The 14,768-nt window shown below is 42.7% G+C and overlaps 1 protein-coding gene across 1 annotated transcript in view; it reads left to right on the top strand.

The window, feature by feature from the left end:
• LOC149443930 (uncharacterized) overlaps positions 1-14,482 on the top strand; it is a 129,310-nt gene extending 114,828 nt beyond the window's left edge. The window contains exons 3-4 of the mRNA XM_089655133.1: positions 10,647-10,735; positions 14,375-14,482. Coding sequence (XP_089511259.1) covers positions 10,647-10,735; positions 14,375-14,482 — 197 coding nt within the window. The remainder of the gene's footprint in view (positions 1-10,646; positions 10,736-14,374) is intronic.
• Positions 14,483-14,768: the final 286 nt, after the last annotated feature.

The raw sequence follows: 14,768 nt of genomic DNA, 5'->3' as shown, positions 1-14,768 counted from the left end.
TATATTTGTATTTTTAAAGACATACAGTATATTTGAGATGTATGTTTTTATATATATATATATATATATATATATATATATGGGGGAATATATATATTCATATATACAGTGGGGATCGAAAGTTTGGGCACCCTGAAGAATTTATAGCATGCACTGCCCCCTTTGCCAAGCTGAGACCTGCCAGTGTCATGGATTGTTCTCAATCATCGTCTGGGAAGACCAGGTGATGTCAATCTCAAAGGTTTTAAATGCCCAGACTCATCTGACCTTGCCCCAACAATCAGCACCATGGGTTCTTCTAAGCAGTTGTCTAGAAAACTGAAACTGAAAATAGTTGACGCTCACAAAGCTGGAGAAGGCTATAAGAAGATAGCAAAGCGTTTTCAGATGTCAATATCCTCTGTTCGGAATGTAATTAAGAAATGGCAGTCATCAGGAACAGTGGAAGTTAAAGCAAGGTCTGGAAGACCAAGAAAAATATCAGACAGAACACCTCGCAAGATTGTGAGAAAAACAATTCAAAACCCACGTTTGACTGCACGATCCCTCCAGAAAGATCTGGCAGACACTGGAGTTGTGGTCACTTTTCCACTATAAAGAGATACTTGTACAAATATGGTCTTCATGGAAGAATCATCAGAAGAAAACCTCTTCTACGTCCTCACCACAAAAATCATCGTTTGAACTTTGCAAATGAACATATAGACAAGCCTGATGCATTTTGGAAACAAGTTCTGTGGACCGATGAGGTTAAAATTGAACTTTTTGGCCGGAATGAGCAAAGGTACGTTTGGAGAAGAAGGGGCACAGAATTTAATGAAAAGAACCTCTGTCCAACTGTTAAGCATGGGGTTGGATCAATCATGCTTTGGGGTTGTGTTGCAGCCAGTGGCACAGGGAACATCTCACGAGTAGAAGGAAAAATGGATTCAATAAAATTTCAGCAAATTGTGGATGGTAACTGTGAAAAAGCTGAAGTTAAAGAGAGGATGGCTACTGCAAATGGATAATGATCCTAAACACACCTCGAAATCCACGGGGGATTACATCAAGAGGCGTAAACTGAAGGTTTTGCCATGGCCTTCACAATCTCCTGACCTCAACATCATTGAAAATCTATGGATAGACCTTAAAAGAGCCGTGCGTGACAGACAGCCCAGAAATCTCAAAGAACTGGAAGACTTTTGTAAGGAAGAATGGGCAAAGATACCTCAAACAAGAACTGAAAGACTCTTGGCTGGCTACAAAAAGCGTTTACAAGCTGTGATACTTGCCAAAGGGGGCAGTACAAGATATTAACTCTGCAGGGGGCCCAAACTTTTGCAGACGCCATTTTTTTGTTTTCTGTTATTTTGAAAGTGTAAATGATGGAAATAAAATCTAACTTTTGTTGACATATTATAAGAATGTGTAATCTGTAATTTGATGCCTTTTTGGAGATTTTTCCATCTTTCCTTGGATTCTTTATGCACATTAATACAAATTTTTAGCGGGGGTGCCCAAACTTTCGATCCCCACTGTATATATATATATATATATATACACACACACATATATATGGATAGATAGATAGATAGATAGATAGATAGATAGATAGATATAGAAATATATATATATATATATATATATATATATATATATATATGCATATATATATATATTTTTTTTTTTTGTTTTTTGTTTTTTTTGTTAAGCAGAGGCCCTAGAGAATAAATTGGTGGTTTTTGAATTTTTTAATGTCTAGAAAATGTCTTAAGACCTCCAAACATTTTATATATATATATATATATATATATATATATATATACACACACACACACACGCCCTTGGGATACCATTTCCTCCACTGACACCAACGATGGGGCGTAATTCCTCCCACTGACCCCACAAACAGACAGACAGAATTATTCCCAATGACACCAATGATGGGCACTATTCTTACCAATAAAACCAATGACGGGGCAGTGTTTCTTCCAATGGCACCAATAAAGGGGCACTATTCCTCCCAATGAAACCAACGATTGGGAACTATTTCTCCCAATGATACCAATGAAGGGGCATGATTTATTCCACTGACATCAATGATGTGGCACTATTCCTCCCACTGACACCAATGAAGGGGCACTATTCCTCCCACTGACACCAATGATGGGGCACTATGCCACCCAATGAAACCAGTGATGGGGAACTATTTCTCCTAATGATGCCGATGATGGGACACTATTCCTCCCACTGACACCAATTATGGGGCACTGTTTCTCCAAATGGCACCACCAAAGGTGCACAATTCCTTCCACTGACACCAACAACAGGGCACTATTCCACTGACACCAATGATAAGATGCTTTTTCCCCCAATGACACCAATAATGGGGTACTTTTACACCAATGATGGGGCACTTTTTCTCCAAATGACACCAACAAAGGAGCACAATTCCTTCCACTGACACTAACGATGGGACACTAATCCCACTGACACCAAAGACGAAACATTTTTTCCCCCAATGACTCCAATGATGGGGCACTATTTCTCCAAATGACACCACCAAAGGGGCACAATTCCTTCCACTGACCCCAACAACAGGGCACTATTCCACTGACACCAATGATAAGATGCTTTTTCCCCCAATGACACCAATGATGGGGTACTTTTACACCAATGATGGGGCACTTTTTCTCCAAATGACACCAATGATGGGCCACGATTCCTTCCACTGACACCAATGAGGGGGCACAATTCCTTCCACTGACACTATTGATGGGATACTAATCCCACTGACACCAAAGATGAGACACTTTTTCCCCCAATGACACCAATGATGGGCCACGATTCCTTCCACTGACACCAATGAGGGGGCACTATTCCTCCCACTGACACCAATGAGGGGGCACTATTCCTCCCACTGACACCAATGATGGGACACTTTTTATCCCAATTACACCAATGATGGGGAACAATTCCTCCCACTGACAACAATGATGGGGCATTTGTTGCTCCCACTTATGCCAGGGCATTTTCTACTCCCACTGACCAAAGTAGAGCCCACTTAAAGTCTGAAGAACAGTAAACTGGCCCTTTCTTTAGAAAGTTTGGAGACCCCTGTTCTAGAAAATTCTAAAATAATAGTGGGAGGGAGGGCAGAGTGGGCAGCTTGAATATTTATGGAACGCCAGCCAATCCTTGGGGAGGAGTGGCTAGTAGGGGTGAGAGATCCAATGAATAGTTTGAGGCCTGAGCAGCAGATGCAGTGTTCTTGGGTTCAGTCCTGCAGGAGGAGACCTCCTGGGGCAGAAGTCTGGAAGGAGCCATCAGGAAGACACCGAGGTCTCAGCTAGGCTTAGTTAGGGGGGTTATTCGATAGCTCAAGCTCAGGGATCACATTGGGTCTGGAGAAGCTCACTGGAAAGAACCAGGAGGTTGGTGGTGGGAAGAGTCCAGCTGTCCTATGGTGGTATGAGTCTACATCCCCCTCACTAGGAAGAGCCTGGTGGATATCGGCAGAGTCCCGGGGGTAAACTGAACAACTTGGGGACTCTTCTACTTTTGGTTGCATGCTACACAAAAAAAGTAAATGTCCCGCAGAATCTCTATGGTGATGGTGTCCTGTACTCTTTCCAGGGTTAAAATGTACACACAGTCACTACTCTTCAGCACTGGAGGCATGTGCTCACACAGCCACAGGATCATCATTTTCCTCCTGCCGATATCCACCAGGCTCTTCCTAATGAGGGAGATGTAGACTCATACCACCACAAGACAGCTGGATTCTTCCCACCACTGTCCTCCGGGTTCTTTCCAGTGAGCTTCTCCAGACCCAATGTGATCGCTGGACTTGAGCTATCGAATAACCCCCCCCCCCCCAACTAATCCTAGCTGAGACCTCAGTGTCTTCCTGATGGCTCCTTCCAGACTTCTACCCCAGGAGGTCTCCTCCTGCAGGACTGGACCCAAGAACACTGCCCATTCCTATCCAAATTCAGAAATTTCAAACCCCCTAGACTCTTCTTTGGGGCCAGAGGAAGAGTGCCGAAAATATTGTGCACCTGGCTGTGTGAGCTCCAATCTGGGGGAAAAGGACTCAATTCACCAGCGGCTTTTTTGGGGGAGCGCTCTACAAGTGCAAACTCTTTTTTTAATGTAAATTTTTGTTAAGTTTTAGAAACCTAAAGAACTTTTGTTCCAAAAGTACCTAATAACAAGGCTGTGTTGTTACACATTCCATAATCAAGAGTAGTAAAGTAGAGTAGAGTAGTAGAGGAGTAGAATAGAGTAGTACAGTTGTAGAGTAGTGTAGAGTAGTAGAGTAGTAAAGTAGAGTAGTAGAGTAGAGTAGTAAAGTAGAGTAGTAGGGTAGAGTAGTGTAGAGTAGTACAGTAGTGTAGAGTAGAGTAGTAGAATAGAGTAGAGTAGAGCAGTCAAGTAGTAGAGTAGAGTAGAGCAGTAGAGGAGTACAGTATAGTAGAGTAGTGTAGAGTAGTAGAGTAGTGTAGAGTAAAGTAGAGTAGTAAAGTAGAGTAGTAGAATAGACTAGAGTAGTAGAGTAGAGTAGTAGAGTAGAGTAGTAGAGTAGAGCAAGAGTAGTAAAGCAAAGATTTAAAGTGGTTCCAAAGGCATTGTATGCATGAAGGTAAAAAACCTTCTGGGTGCAGCCCCCCTACACTTATCTGAACCCCATCTCGATCCTGCGATGTACCTAATAACAAGGTTGTGGTGTTACACATGGCATAATCAAGAGTAGTAGAGTAGAGTAGTAGAGTAGTAGAATAGAGTAGAGTAGAGTAGTAGAGTAGTGTAGAGTAGAGTAGTAGAGTAGTAGAATAGAGTAGAGTAGAAGAGTATAGTAGAGAAGAGTAGTAGAGTAGAGTAGTAGAATAGAATAGAGTAGAGTAGTAGAGTAGTAGAGTAGAGTAGAGTAGTACAGTATAGTAGAGAAGAGTAGTAGAGTAGAGTAGTAGAATAGAATAGAGTAGAGTAGAGTAGTAGAGTAGTGTAGAGTAGAGTAGTAGAGTAGTAGAGTAGAGTAGTAGAGTATAGTAGAGAAGAGTAGTAGAGTAGAGTAGTAGAATAGAATAGAGTAGAGTAGTAGAGTAGTAGAGTAGAGTAGTACAGTAGAGCAAGAGTGGTAAAACAAAGAGTAGTAGAATACAGTAGAGTAGAGTAGAGTAGAGAAGTGTAGAGTAGAGTAGTGTAGTAGAGCAGTAGAGTAGAGTAGTAGAATAGAGTAGAGCAGTAGAGTAGAGTAGAGTAGAGTAGTATAGTAGAGCAAGAGTGGTAAAGCAAAGATTAAAAGTGTTTCCAAAGGCATTGTATGTAAAAAACCTTCTGGGTGCAGCCCCCCTACACTTATCTGAGCCCCATCTCGATCCTGCGATGTACCTAATAACAAGGTTGTGGTGTTACACATTCCATAATCAAGAGTAGTAGAGTAGAGTAGAGTAGCAGAATAGTAGAGTAGAGTAGTAGATCAGAGTAGTAGAGTAGTAGAATAGAGTAGAGTAGTAGAGCAGAGTAGAGTAGTACAGTAATAGAGTAGAGTAGTGTAGAGTAGAGTAGTAGAGTAGAGTAGTAGAGTAGTAGAGTAGAGTAGTAGAGTAGAGTAGTAGAGTAGAGTAGAGTAGAGAAGAGTAGTAGAGTAGAGTAGTAGAGTAGAGTAGTAGAGTAGAGAAGAGTAGTAGAGTAGAGTAGAGTAGTAGAGTAGAGTAGAGTAGAGTAGTAGAGTAGAGTAGAGTAGTAGAGTAGAGTAGAGTAGAGTAGTAGAATAGAGTAGAGTAGTAGAGTAAAGTAGAGTAGAGAAGTGTAGTAGAGTAGTAGAGTAGTGTAGAATAGTAGTGTAGAGTAGTAGAGTAGAGTAGTGTAGAGTAGTGTAGAGTAGTGTAGAGTAGTAGAGTAGAGTAGTGTAGAGTAGAGTAGAGTAGAGTAGAGTAGAGTAGTAGAGTAAAGTAGTGTAGAGTAGAGTAGAGTAGAGTAGAGTAGTGTAGAGTAGTAGAGTAGAGTAGAGTAGAGTAGAGTAGAGTAGAGTAGAGTAGAGTAGAGTAGTGTAGAGTAGTAGAGTAAAGTAGTGTAGAGTAGAGTAGTGTAGAGTAGTAGAGTAAAGTAGTGTAGAGTAGAGTAGAGTAAAGTAGTGTAGAGTAGAGTAGAGTAGAGTAGAGCAGGAGAGTAGAGTAGTAGAGTAGAGTAGTAGAGTAAAGTAGAGTAGAGAAGTGTAGTAGAGTAGTAGAGTAGTGTAGAATAGTAGTGTAGAGTAGTAGAGTAGAGTAGTGTAGAGTAGTAGAGTAGAGTAGTGTAGAGTAGAGTAGAGTAGAGTAGAGTAGAGTAAAGTAGTGTAGAGTAGAGTAGAGTAGAGTAGAGTAGTGTAGAGTAGTAGAGTAGAGCAAGAGTGGTAAAGCAAAGATTTAAAGTGGTTCCAAAGGCATTGTATGCATGAAGGTAAAAAAAAACCTTCTGGGTGCAGCCCCCTACACTTATCTGAGCCCCATCTCGATCCTGCGATGCGCATGAGAGCAACGGCTCTCCCAGGTATCTCTATTCTCATTGGCTCTAACAGCAGAGGGAGCCTTTGGCTCCTGCTGCTGTCAATCACAGCCAGTGAGCCAATGAGGAGAGAGTGGGGGCAGGGCCGAGTCACGCTCTGTGTGTGAATGGATAATGTCCATTGTCATGGGAGCCAGCCTGCTTGAGTGCCCCCATAACTAGAGGCTTGACAGGGGGGAGGAGCCAGGAGCACCAGCGGGGGACCCAAAAAGAAGAGGATCAGGAATGGTCTGTGGAAAACCAATACACAGAGCAGTCTCCAGACCTTAATCCAATTGAAAATCTGTGGAGGGAGCTGAAGGTTCGCGTTGCCAAACGTCAACCACCAAACAATAATGACTTGGAGAGGATCTGCCAAGAGGAGTGGGCCAAAATCCCTCCTGAGATGTGTGTGAACCTGGGGGCCAACTCCAGGAAACGTCTGGCCTCTGTGATTGCCAACAAGGGATTTGCCACCAAGTACTAAGTCATGTTTTGTGAAGGGGATCAAATCCTTATTTCCCTCATGAACATGCAGATCAGTCATCATTTGTTAGACGCATTTCTGCTGAATTTGTTGTTGGTATTCTGTCTCTCAGTGTTACAATACACCGAACATTCGATTTTTAGACCGATCATTTCTTTGTGAGGGGTGAACATTCAAAATCAGTATGACTTATGAAAAATTAAAAAAGACAATAAAAATTTAAATTTACTTTTTCCGGCTCATTTAGAAGACTTTATATTATCTGCAAAATGTTTGATGAAATTGTGTCCATTGTCTCTAGAAGACCTGATGGTGGATGTTGCTGGATTTTCACCTATTAAAATATCAGACAATTCTCACCCGTGGTTACAATTGTTCAGCACATCTTTATAAACAGTTTATATTGGCAGAATGGATCGATATTTACCCTGAAAGAAGATCGCAGACTATTCTGATCTCTCAGAAGTCGGCTCCGAGGCTTTTTTCCCCCTTCTTGTTTACTTCACTAATTGGAAGAAAAAGAGAGTCCTCTTCATCTTGGAGGGTTCACACGACTTCCATCAGGTTTTCATCCGACTTTCAGTGCGATTATGTAGTGCAACTTGGGTGCTACTTTGATAGCGGTTTGCATTTTCTTTGGGGGGGGGGGGCAAAATTGTGCTGGAATCGCAACAAAGTACCCATATGGAAGAAAAATATAATTGAAATATATTTTAAAAATATTCTTCGCAAATATATTGACGTATTTGAAATGGTACAATTTTTGGCCGTATTCAATATATTTCAAAATATATTTAAATATATATATATATATATTTAAATATATTTTGCATTTCAACATGCAATAAATATATTGTATGTTGAAATGCGTTTTTATTACAAAATATATGAAAAATATTTTTTAAAATACATTTCAAATATACTGTATGTCTTTAAAAATACAAATCTACATTTTTGGAATGCATTTCCAGATATATGTAAAAAAATATATGTTAAAATTACTTTTTTATATATTAAAAAAATCTGAAGAATATATTTAAAATGTGTCAATATATTTGGGAAGAATATTTTTAAAATATATTTCAAATATATTTTTCTTCAATGTGGGTGGTACATGCAGGGGTGTATTTAGGTTTTCTGCTGCCCTAGGCAACTCAAAAATCCAAAAAGTTCTGAAATGATTTATCTTTGTCTAATTTTTTTACATCACAGAAACCTGACATTTTAACACGGGTGTGAAGCCTTTTTATAGCCACTGTATGTGATTGACAAGTATTAAGTGACCCCAGATCAGGGCTTTTTTTTTGTAGCAGGAACGCGGGGGAACGCAGTTCTGGCACCTCCAGCACTGAATGTATGAAATGGAAAGAGGTGCTGAGGGATCTATTGTTGCTGGAGGGGATTTATTTTTGCGGGGGGGGGGGGGGGGCTATTGTTGCTGGGGATGTTAATTGTTGCTGGTGGAGGATCTATTGTTGCTGGTGGAGGATCTATTGTTGCTGGTGGGTGATCTATTGTTGCTGGGGGTTGGTCTTATGTTGCAAGGGGAAAATCTCTGCTGGGAAGGATCTACTTTTGCTCACTGATAAGGGGTCTGTTGATACTGGCTGTTGGGAATCTATTGCTGCTGTGGTGGATCTACTGTCACTGGGGAGGTCTATTATCACTAGGGAGCCTATTGTCACTGGGGAGTCTATTGTCACTGGGGAGTCTATTGTCACTGAGGAGGTCTATTATCACTGGGGAACCCATTGTCACTGGGGAGGTCTATTGTCACTGGGGAACCCATTGTCACTGGGCAGGTCTATTGTCACTGGGGAACCCATTGTCACTGGGAAGTCTATTGTCAATGGGGAGGTCCATTGTTGCTGGGGAGGTATACTGTTGTTGGCTGCTGGGGGATCTGTTGTTTCTGGAGGGAATCTATGTTGGCAGGGGGTCTATTGTTTCTGGGGACATCTATTGTTGCTGGTGGGTGATCTATTGTTGCTGGGGTTATAGTATGTTGCAAGCGGAAAATCACTGCTGGGAGGGATCTACTTTGGCTCACTGCTGGATGGTCTGTTGATACTGGCTGTTGGGAGTCTATAGTTGCTGCAGTGGATACATTGTCCCTGGGGAGCGCATTGTCACTGGGGAGGTCTACTGTCACTGGGGAGGTCTATTGTCACTGGGGAGGCCTACTGTCACTGGGGAGGTCTACTGTCACTGGGAAGTCTATTGTCGCTGGGGAGGTCTATTGTCACTGGGGAGGTCTCTTGTTTCTGGGGACATCTATTGTTGCTGGTGGGGGATCTGTTGTTGCTGGGGGTTGGTCTTATGTACCAGGGGAAAAGCATTACTGGGAGGGATCTACATTTGCTCACTGCTAAGGGGTCTTTTGATACTGGCTGTTGGGAGTCCATTGCTGCTGTGGTAGATCCATTGTTGCTGGGAAGCCCATTGTCACTGGGGAGGTCTATTGTCACTGGGGAGTCTATTGTTTCTGGGGAGGTCTATTTTTGCTGGCTGCTGGGGGATCTGTTGTTTCTAGAGGGAATTTATGTTGGCAGGGGGTCTATTCCTTCTAGGGAGGTCTATTGTTGCTGGTGGGTGATCTGTTGTTGCTGGGGGTTGATCTTATGTACCAGGGGAAAATTATTGCTGGGAGGGATCTACTTTTGCTCACTGCTAAGGGGTCTGTTGATACTGGCTGTTGGGAATCTATTGCTGCTGTGGTGGATCTATTGTCACTGGGGAGGTCTATTGTCACTGGGGAGGTCTATTGTCAGTGGGGAGCCCATTGTCACTGGGGAGGTCTATTGTCAATGGGAAGTCTATTGTCACTGGGGAGCCCATTGTCACTGGGGAGGTCTATTGTCACTGGGGAGCCCATTGTCACTGGGGAGGTCTATTGTCACTGGGGAGCCCATTGTCACTGGGGAGGTCTATTGTCACTGGGGAGCCTATTGTCACTGGGGAGGTCCATTGTTGCTGGGGAGGTCTATTGTTGCTGGCTGCTGGGTGATCTGTTGTTTCAGGAGGGAATCTATGTGGCAGGGGGTCTATTGTTTCTGGGGACATCTATTGTTGCTGGTGGGGGATCTGTTGTCGCTGGGGGTTGGTCTTATGTACCAGGGGAAAATCACTGCTGGGAGGGATCTTTTTCTCAGTGATGGATGGTCTGTAGGGAGTCTTTTGCTGCTGGGGAGGTCTATTGTCACTGGGGAGTCCACTGTAACTGGGAAGGTCTATTGTTGCTGGCTGCTAAAGGATCTGTTGTTTCTGGGGGGGAATCTATTTTGGCAGGGGGTCTATTGTTGCTGGGGGGGTCTGATGTTCCTAGCTACAGGGGATCTATTTTTCCGCCTTTCTTGTTATCATCAACAAAAAAAACATGCAAGTTACTTGGCACCACAAAGTGATACTTGGTTCTGTGTTCTCTAAAAGGGGCGGTACTGGGAGTTTGGTAGGGGGTGGAACCAAGGGATGGTGCTTGGACGTGGGTAGGGTCGGAAACAAAGGGTGACTTGGAGGTGGGGGAGTTCCTGTACCTATTCCCTGAGAAAAAAAGTCCTGTCCCAGATATTGTGTCTCTGTGATGCGACTGAAGCCATGCCGGTGAAGTGCAACAGCTATACTCTTCTTGTGTGGACATTCCTTTCTTTAGAATATGAAGACGAATGGCAAGGGGTGTCGTGGGAAGGCTTCTGGCAAGGAGTTGGGCACAATATGGCGGAGGTTCAGGGCTCCAAGCAGGTAGGTTGTTGTTCTAGCAAGAAGAAGCGGGGACCAGTTGGCCCCAACGTTGACCAATCACAAGCTCCCTTACAGGCCCATACCAGAAATGTAAAAATGATCCCCGACCCGTGGGCAGGTGTGAGAGCTGAAGTGGTTAATATGCCAGCAATCCGGCAATTTGGAATTTTCTAATTAGGGTTTTACATTTCAACGCGGGAACCAAATCAAGACTTAATTAGAGGAAGAAAACTAAAAATAAAATGTCATTTTTTTTTAATCTCATTGTTTCGGTGAAAGTGAAATAAAAATAAATCCACAAAAAAAAAAAAAATGACAATTGCAAAAACAAAATATTTTTTGCTGGTTCAATGAAGAGAGGATACGAGAGTAGAAATAGAAATCTGCGGTTTTGCAGTCTGTCAGGATTGGAGCAAATTTCAAATAATTGTTTATTGGTGAATTGCAATGCAATCACCATCTGCCATCCATGTTGAAGTAATAGAATATTGGGGGGGTTTTGTTTTTCTTTCCTAAAAGTTCCCACGTTGGGATGTTTTACTGAAATACAATCTGGATGTGTTTTTTACACTTCTTTACATTGCTGCTGTTTTGTATTTTCACAATCACTATATTGCCAAACGTATTGGCCCCACCTCCCAATCATGTGATTCAAGTGAAAGTGAGAAAGAGAGAAAGAAAAAAAGAAAGAAAAAAAGAAAGATAATAGATAGATTATTTGATACAATTTTGCAGATAGATAGATACTGTAGATACACTATATTGCTAAACGTATTGGTCCCGCCCCCCAAATCATGTGATTCAGGTGTTCCAATCCCCTCCATGGACACAGGTGTATACAATCAAGCCCCTAGGCATGCAGACTGCTTCTACAAACATTGGTGAAAGAATGGGTCGCTCTCAGGAGCTCAGTGACTCCAAGCGTGGTCCCGTGATAGGTGGCCACCTGGGCAATAAGTCCATCCGTGACATTTCCTGGCTACTAAATATTCCACGCTCAACTGTTAGTGGGATTATAACAAAGTGGAAGCAACTGGGAACAACAGCCACTCAGCCACCAAGTGGTAGGCCACGTCACATGACAGGGCGGGGTCAGCGCCTGCTGAAGCGCACAGTGCGCAGAAGTCACCAACTGTCTGCAGAGTCAATAGCTAAAGACCTCCAAACTTGGTGTGGCCTTCAGATGAGCCCAACAACAGTTTGTAGAGAACTTCATGGAATGGGTTTCCATGGCCGAGCAGCTGCATCCAAGCCTTACATCACCAAGTGCAATGCAAAGCGTCTGATGCCGAGGTGTAAAGCACGCCGCCACTGGACTCTAGAGCTGTGGAGACGTATTCTCTGGAGTGACCAATCTGTCTGGCAATCCGATGGACATGTGTGGGTTTGGCGGTGGCCAGAAGAACGGTACTTGCCTGACTGCATTGTGCCAAGTGTAAAGTTTGGTGGAGGGGGGATTAAGGTATGGGGTTGTTTTTCAGGGGTTGGGCTTGGCCCCCTAATTCCAGTGAATTGAACTCTTAAGGCGACATGTTGGACAATTTCATGCTCCCAACTTTGTGGGAAGAGTTAGGGGATGGCCCCTTCCTGTTCCAACATGACTGTGCACCAGTGCACAAAGCAAGGTCCATAAAGACATGGAGGAGCCAGTTTGGGGTGGAGGAACTTGACTGGCCTGCACAGAGTCCTGACCTCAACCCCATAGAACACCTTTGGGATGAATTAGAGCGGAGACTGCGAGCCAGGCCTCCTCCCCCGACATCAGTGTCTGACCTGACAAATGTGCTTCTGGAAGAATGGTCCAACCTTCCCATAGACACCCTCCTAAACCTTGTGGACGGCCTTCCCAGAAGAGTTGAAGCTGTTATAGCTGCAAAGGGCGGGGCCAACTCAATATTGAACCCTACGGACTAAGACTGGGGGGCCATTAAAGGTCATGTGCCTGGGAAGGCAGGCCGACCAATACTACGGGCAATATATTGTATATTTATATATAGATTTGTAGGCACAAGTAGCCTTGTTGAGAGATAGTCAATTACAAGGTAAGTCATCTGGAAAGAGACAAAATGAATGTAGCCAGGTGCTTGGCTAAGAATAGAGAGTGAGAGAAACACTGGCTGCAGCTGCTCCCTATAGCTGCTGCCGTGTGGTGCTGAACTGGCTAACAGATAGATCAGCCAGAGGAGGGAGCTGCTGAGTAGGAAGAGTTCCATAGACTGAGCCAGCTAGCACTGCACTGTGGGAACTGTAGTCCAGAGGAAAAAATCTACTGTAATTAAGAACTGCAATTGCCAGGAGGAGGGGAAAGAGCTGCATTTTCTCAGGATGTACAGGACACAGATTAATTTTTCCATGAGGGAGACCAGTGTTCAGGGTTGCCAATCATCTGTAAATATACTAACAGTTTGTAAATATTGTCCGATTTACAAAGTACTGTATTGTCAGCGGATTGACTCGGGAGTGGGAGCACCGCCACCCGCCAGGACTGCTGGCAGTGGTACCATGGACAGAGAGCACTCCTGCACTGATCATAGCCCTTGTTGCCACTGATTGCCTGCCTTGTGGTGCCTACTATACACTGCTGCCTGCACTAGATGTCTCTGGCAGACTGAAAGGATTTTCTCCCTGGATCAGTGAGCTCTGACATAATTGCTGTCAACATTATTATTACTATTGAAGGGAAATGTATGTTCCTCGCCCTACATTCTGTCTTTTTTATATATATTTCCTCCATTTTGCTTCTCTATTTTATATTTTGTCTAGATCAGTGGTTCTCAACCTTCCTAATGCTGCGACCCTTTAATACAGTTCCTCATGTTGTGGTGACCCCCAACCATAAAATTATTTACCCAGTAATTATAAGTCATGAAGTGTCGTTTTACCTCCAATACAGCTGCTTTCTACACAGTAGCTGCTTTTAACAGAGTAGCTGCTTTCTACACAGTAGCTGCTTTTAACAGAGTAGCTGCTTTCTACACAGTAGCTGCTCTTTACGCATCGGAAATATGTGTTTTCCTGATGATCTTAGGTGACCCCTGTGAAAGGGTCGTTCGACCCCCAAAAGGGGTCACGACCCACAGGTTGAGAACCACTGGTCTAGATAATCAAATGCAGCCACTCATCCTTTTAAATCAAGCTTTGCTCAAGGCATGAAAAGTAACCAATTATTTCTTTGTACTAACAGCACCTGCTTCTGCTATGATATAGTTAAAAGTTAACCACTTTTGCTTTAAGGGAAAATACTGTTGGTTTCTTGAAATTGATTCAAGATCTGTGCGATATGAATTGTAATTGATTCAAGATCTGTGCGATATGAATTGTAATTGATTCAAGATCTGTGCGATATGAATTGTAATTGATTCAAGATCTGTGCGATATGAATTGTAATTGATTCAAGATCTGTGCGATATGAATTGTAATTGATTCAAGATCTGTGCGATATGAATTGAAATTGATTCAAGATCTGTGCGATATGAATTGTTACAGATGTCACGTACACAGCCTTAACAAATTACTCAGTGAAATTCCATTCCATGTTCTCCTGTTACAACTCACTGTATATAAGGAGGAAATTGTGAATAAAAAATCAGATTGCTCTCTGGAAGACCTGGCGTGCATGTGTATTTTTCTTTCTCCCAGAGAGCAGCCTCATGGATCCAACGGGGCCTAAACCTACCAGTGGTCGATAAAGAAAAATCCCTTTCAACTATCATCACTATTAATAGAGCACAAATCTTAGTTAATTAGCATTGATAATAGCAGCACAAGAAAGATCTATATTATTATTATTATTATTATTATTATTATTATTAATCAACACTATTAATAGTCTACATATAGAAAAAAAATACAAATCTATAATACTGAACTAGTATTGATAATAGCAGCACAAGAAAGATCTATATTAAATTTTATATACCGTATTTGCCGGCGTATAAGACGACTTTTTGACCCTTGAAAATCTTCTCAAAAGTCGGGGGTCGTCTTATACGCCGGTACACATGTTAGGGGGGCTGCAGCATTAAGTACAGGG

This window comes from Staurois parvus, unplaced genomic scaffold, assembly GCF_062004578.1.
Source record: "Staurois parvus isolate SC_StPar_1 unplaced genomic scaffold, SC_StPar_1.0 ptg000823l, whole genome shotgun sequence".
Lineage (NCBI taxonomy): Eukaryota > Metazoa > Chordata > Amphibia > Anura > Ranidae > Staurois > Staurois parvus.
Note: the sequence above shows the minus strand (reverse complement) of the source record. Positions and strands in the feature narration are given on the sequence as shown.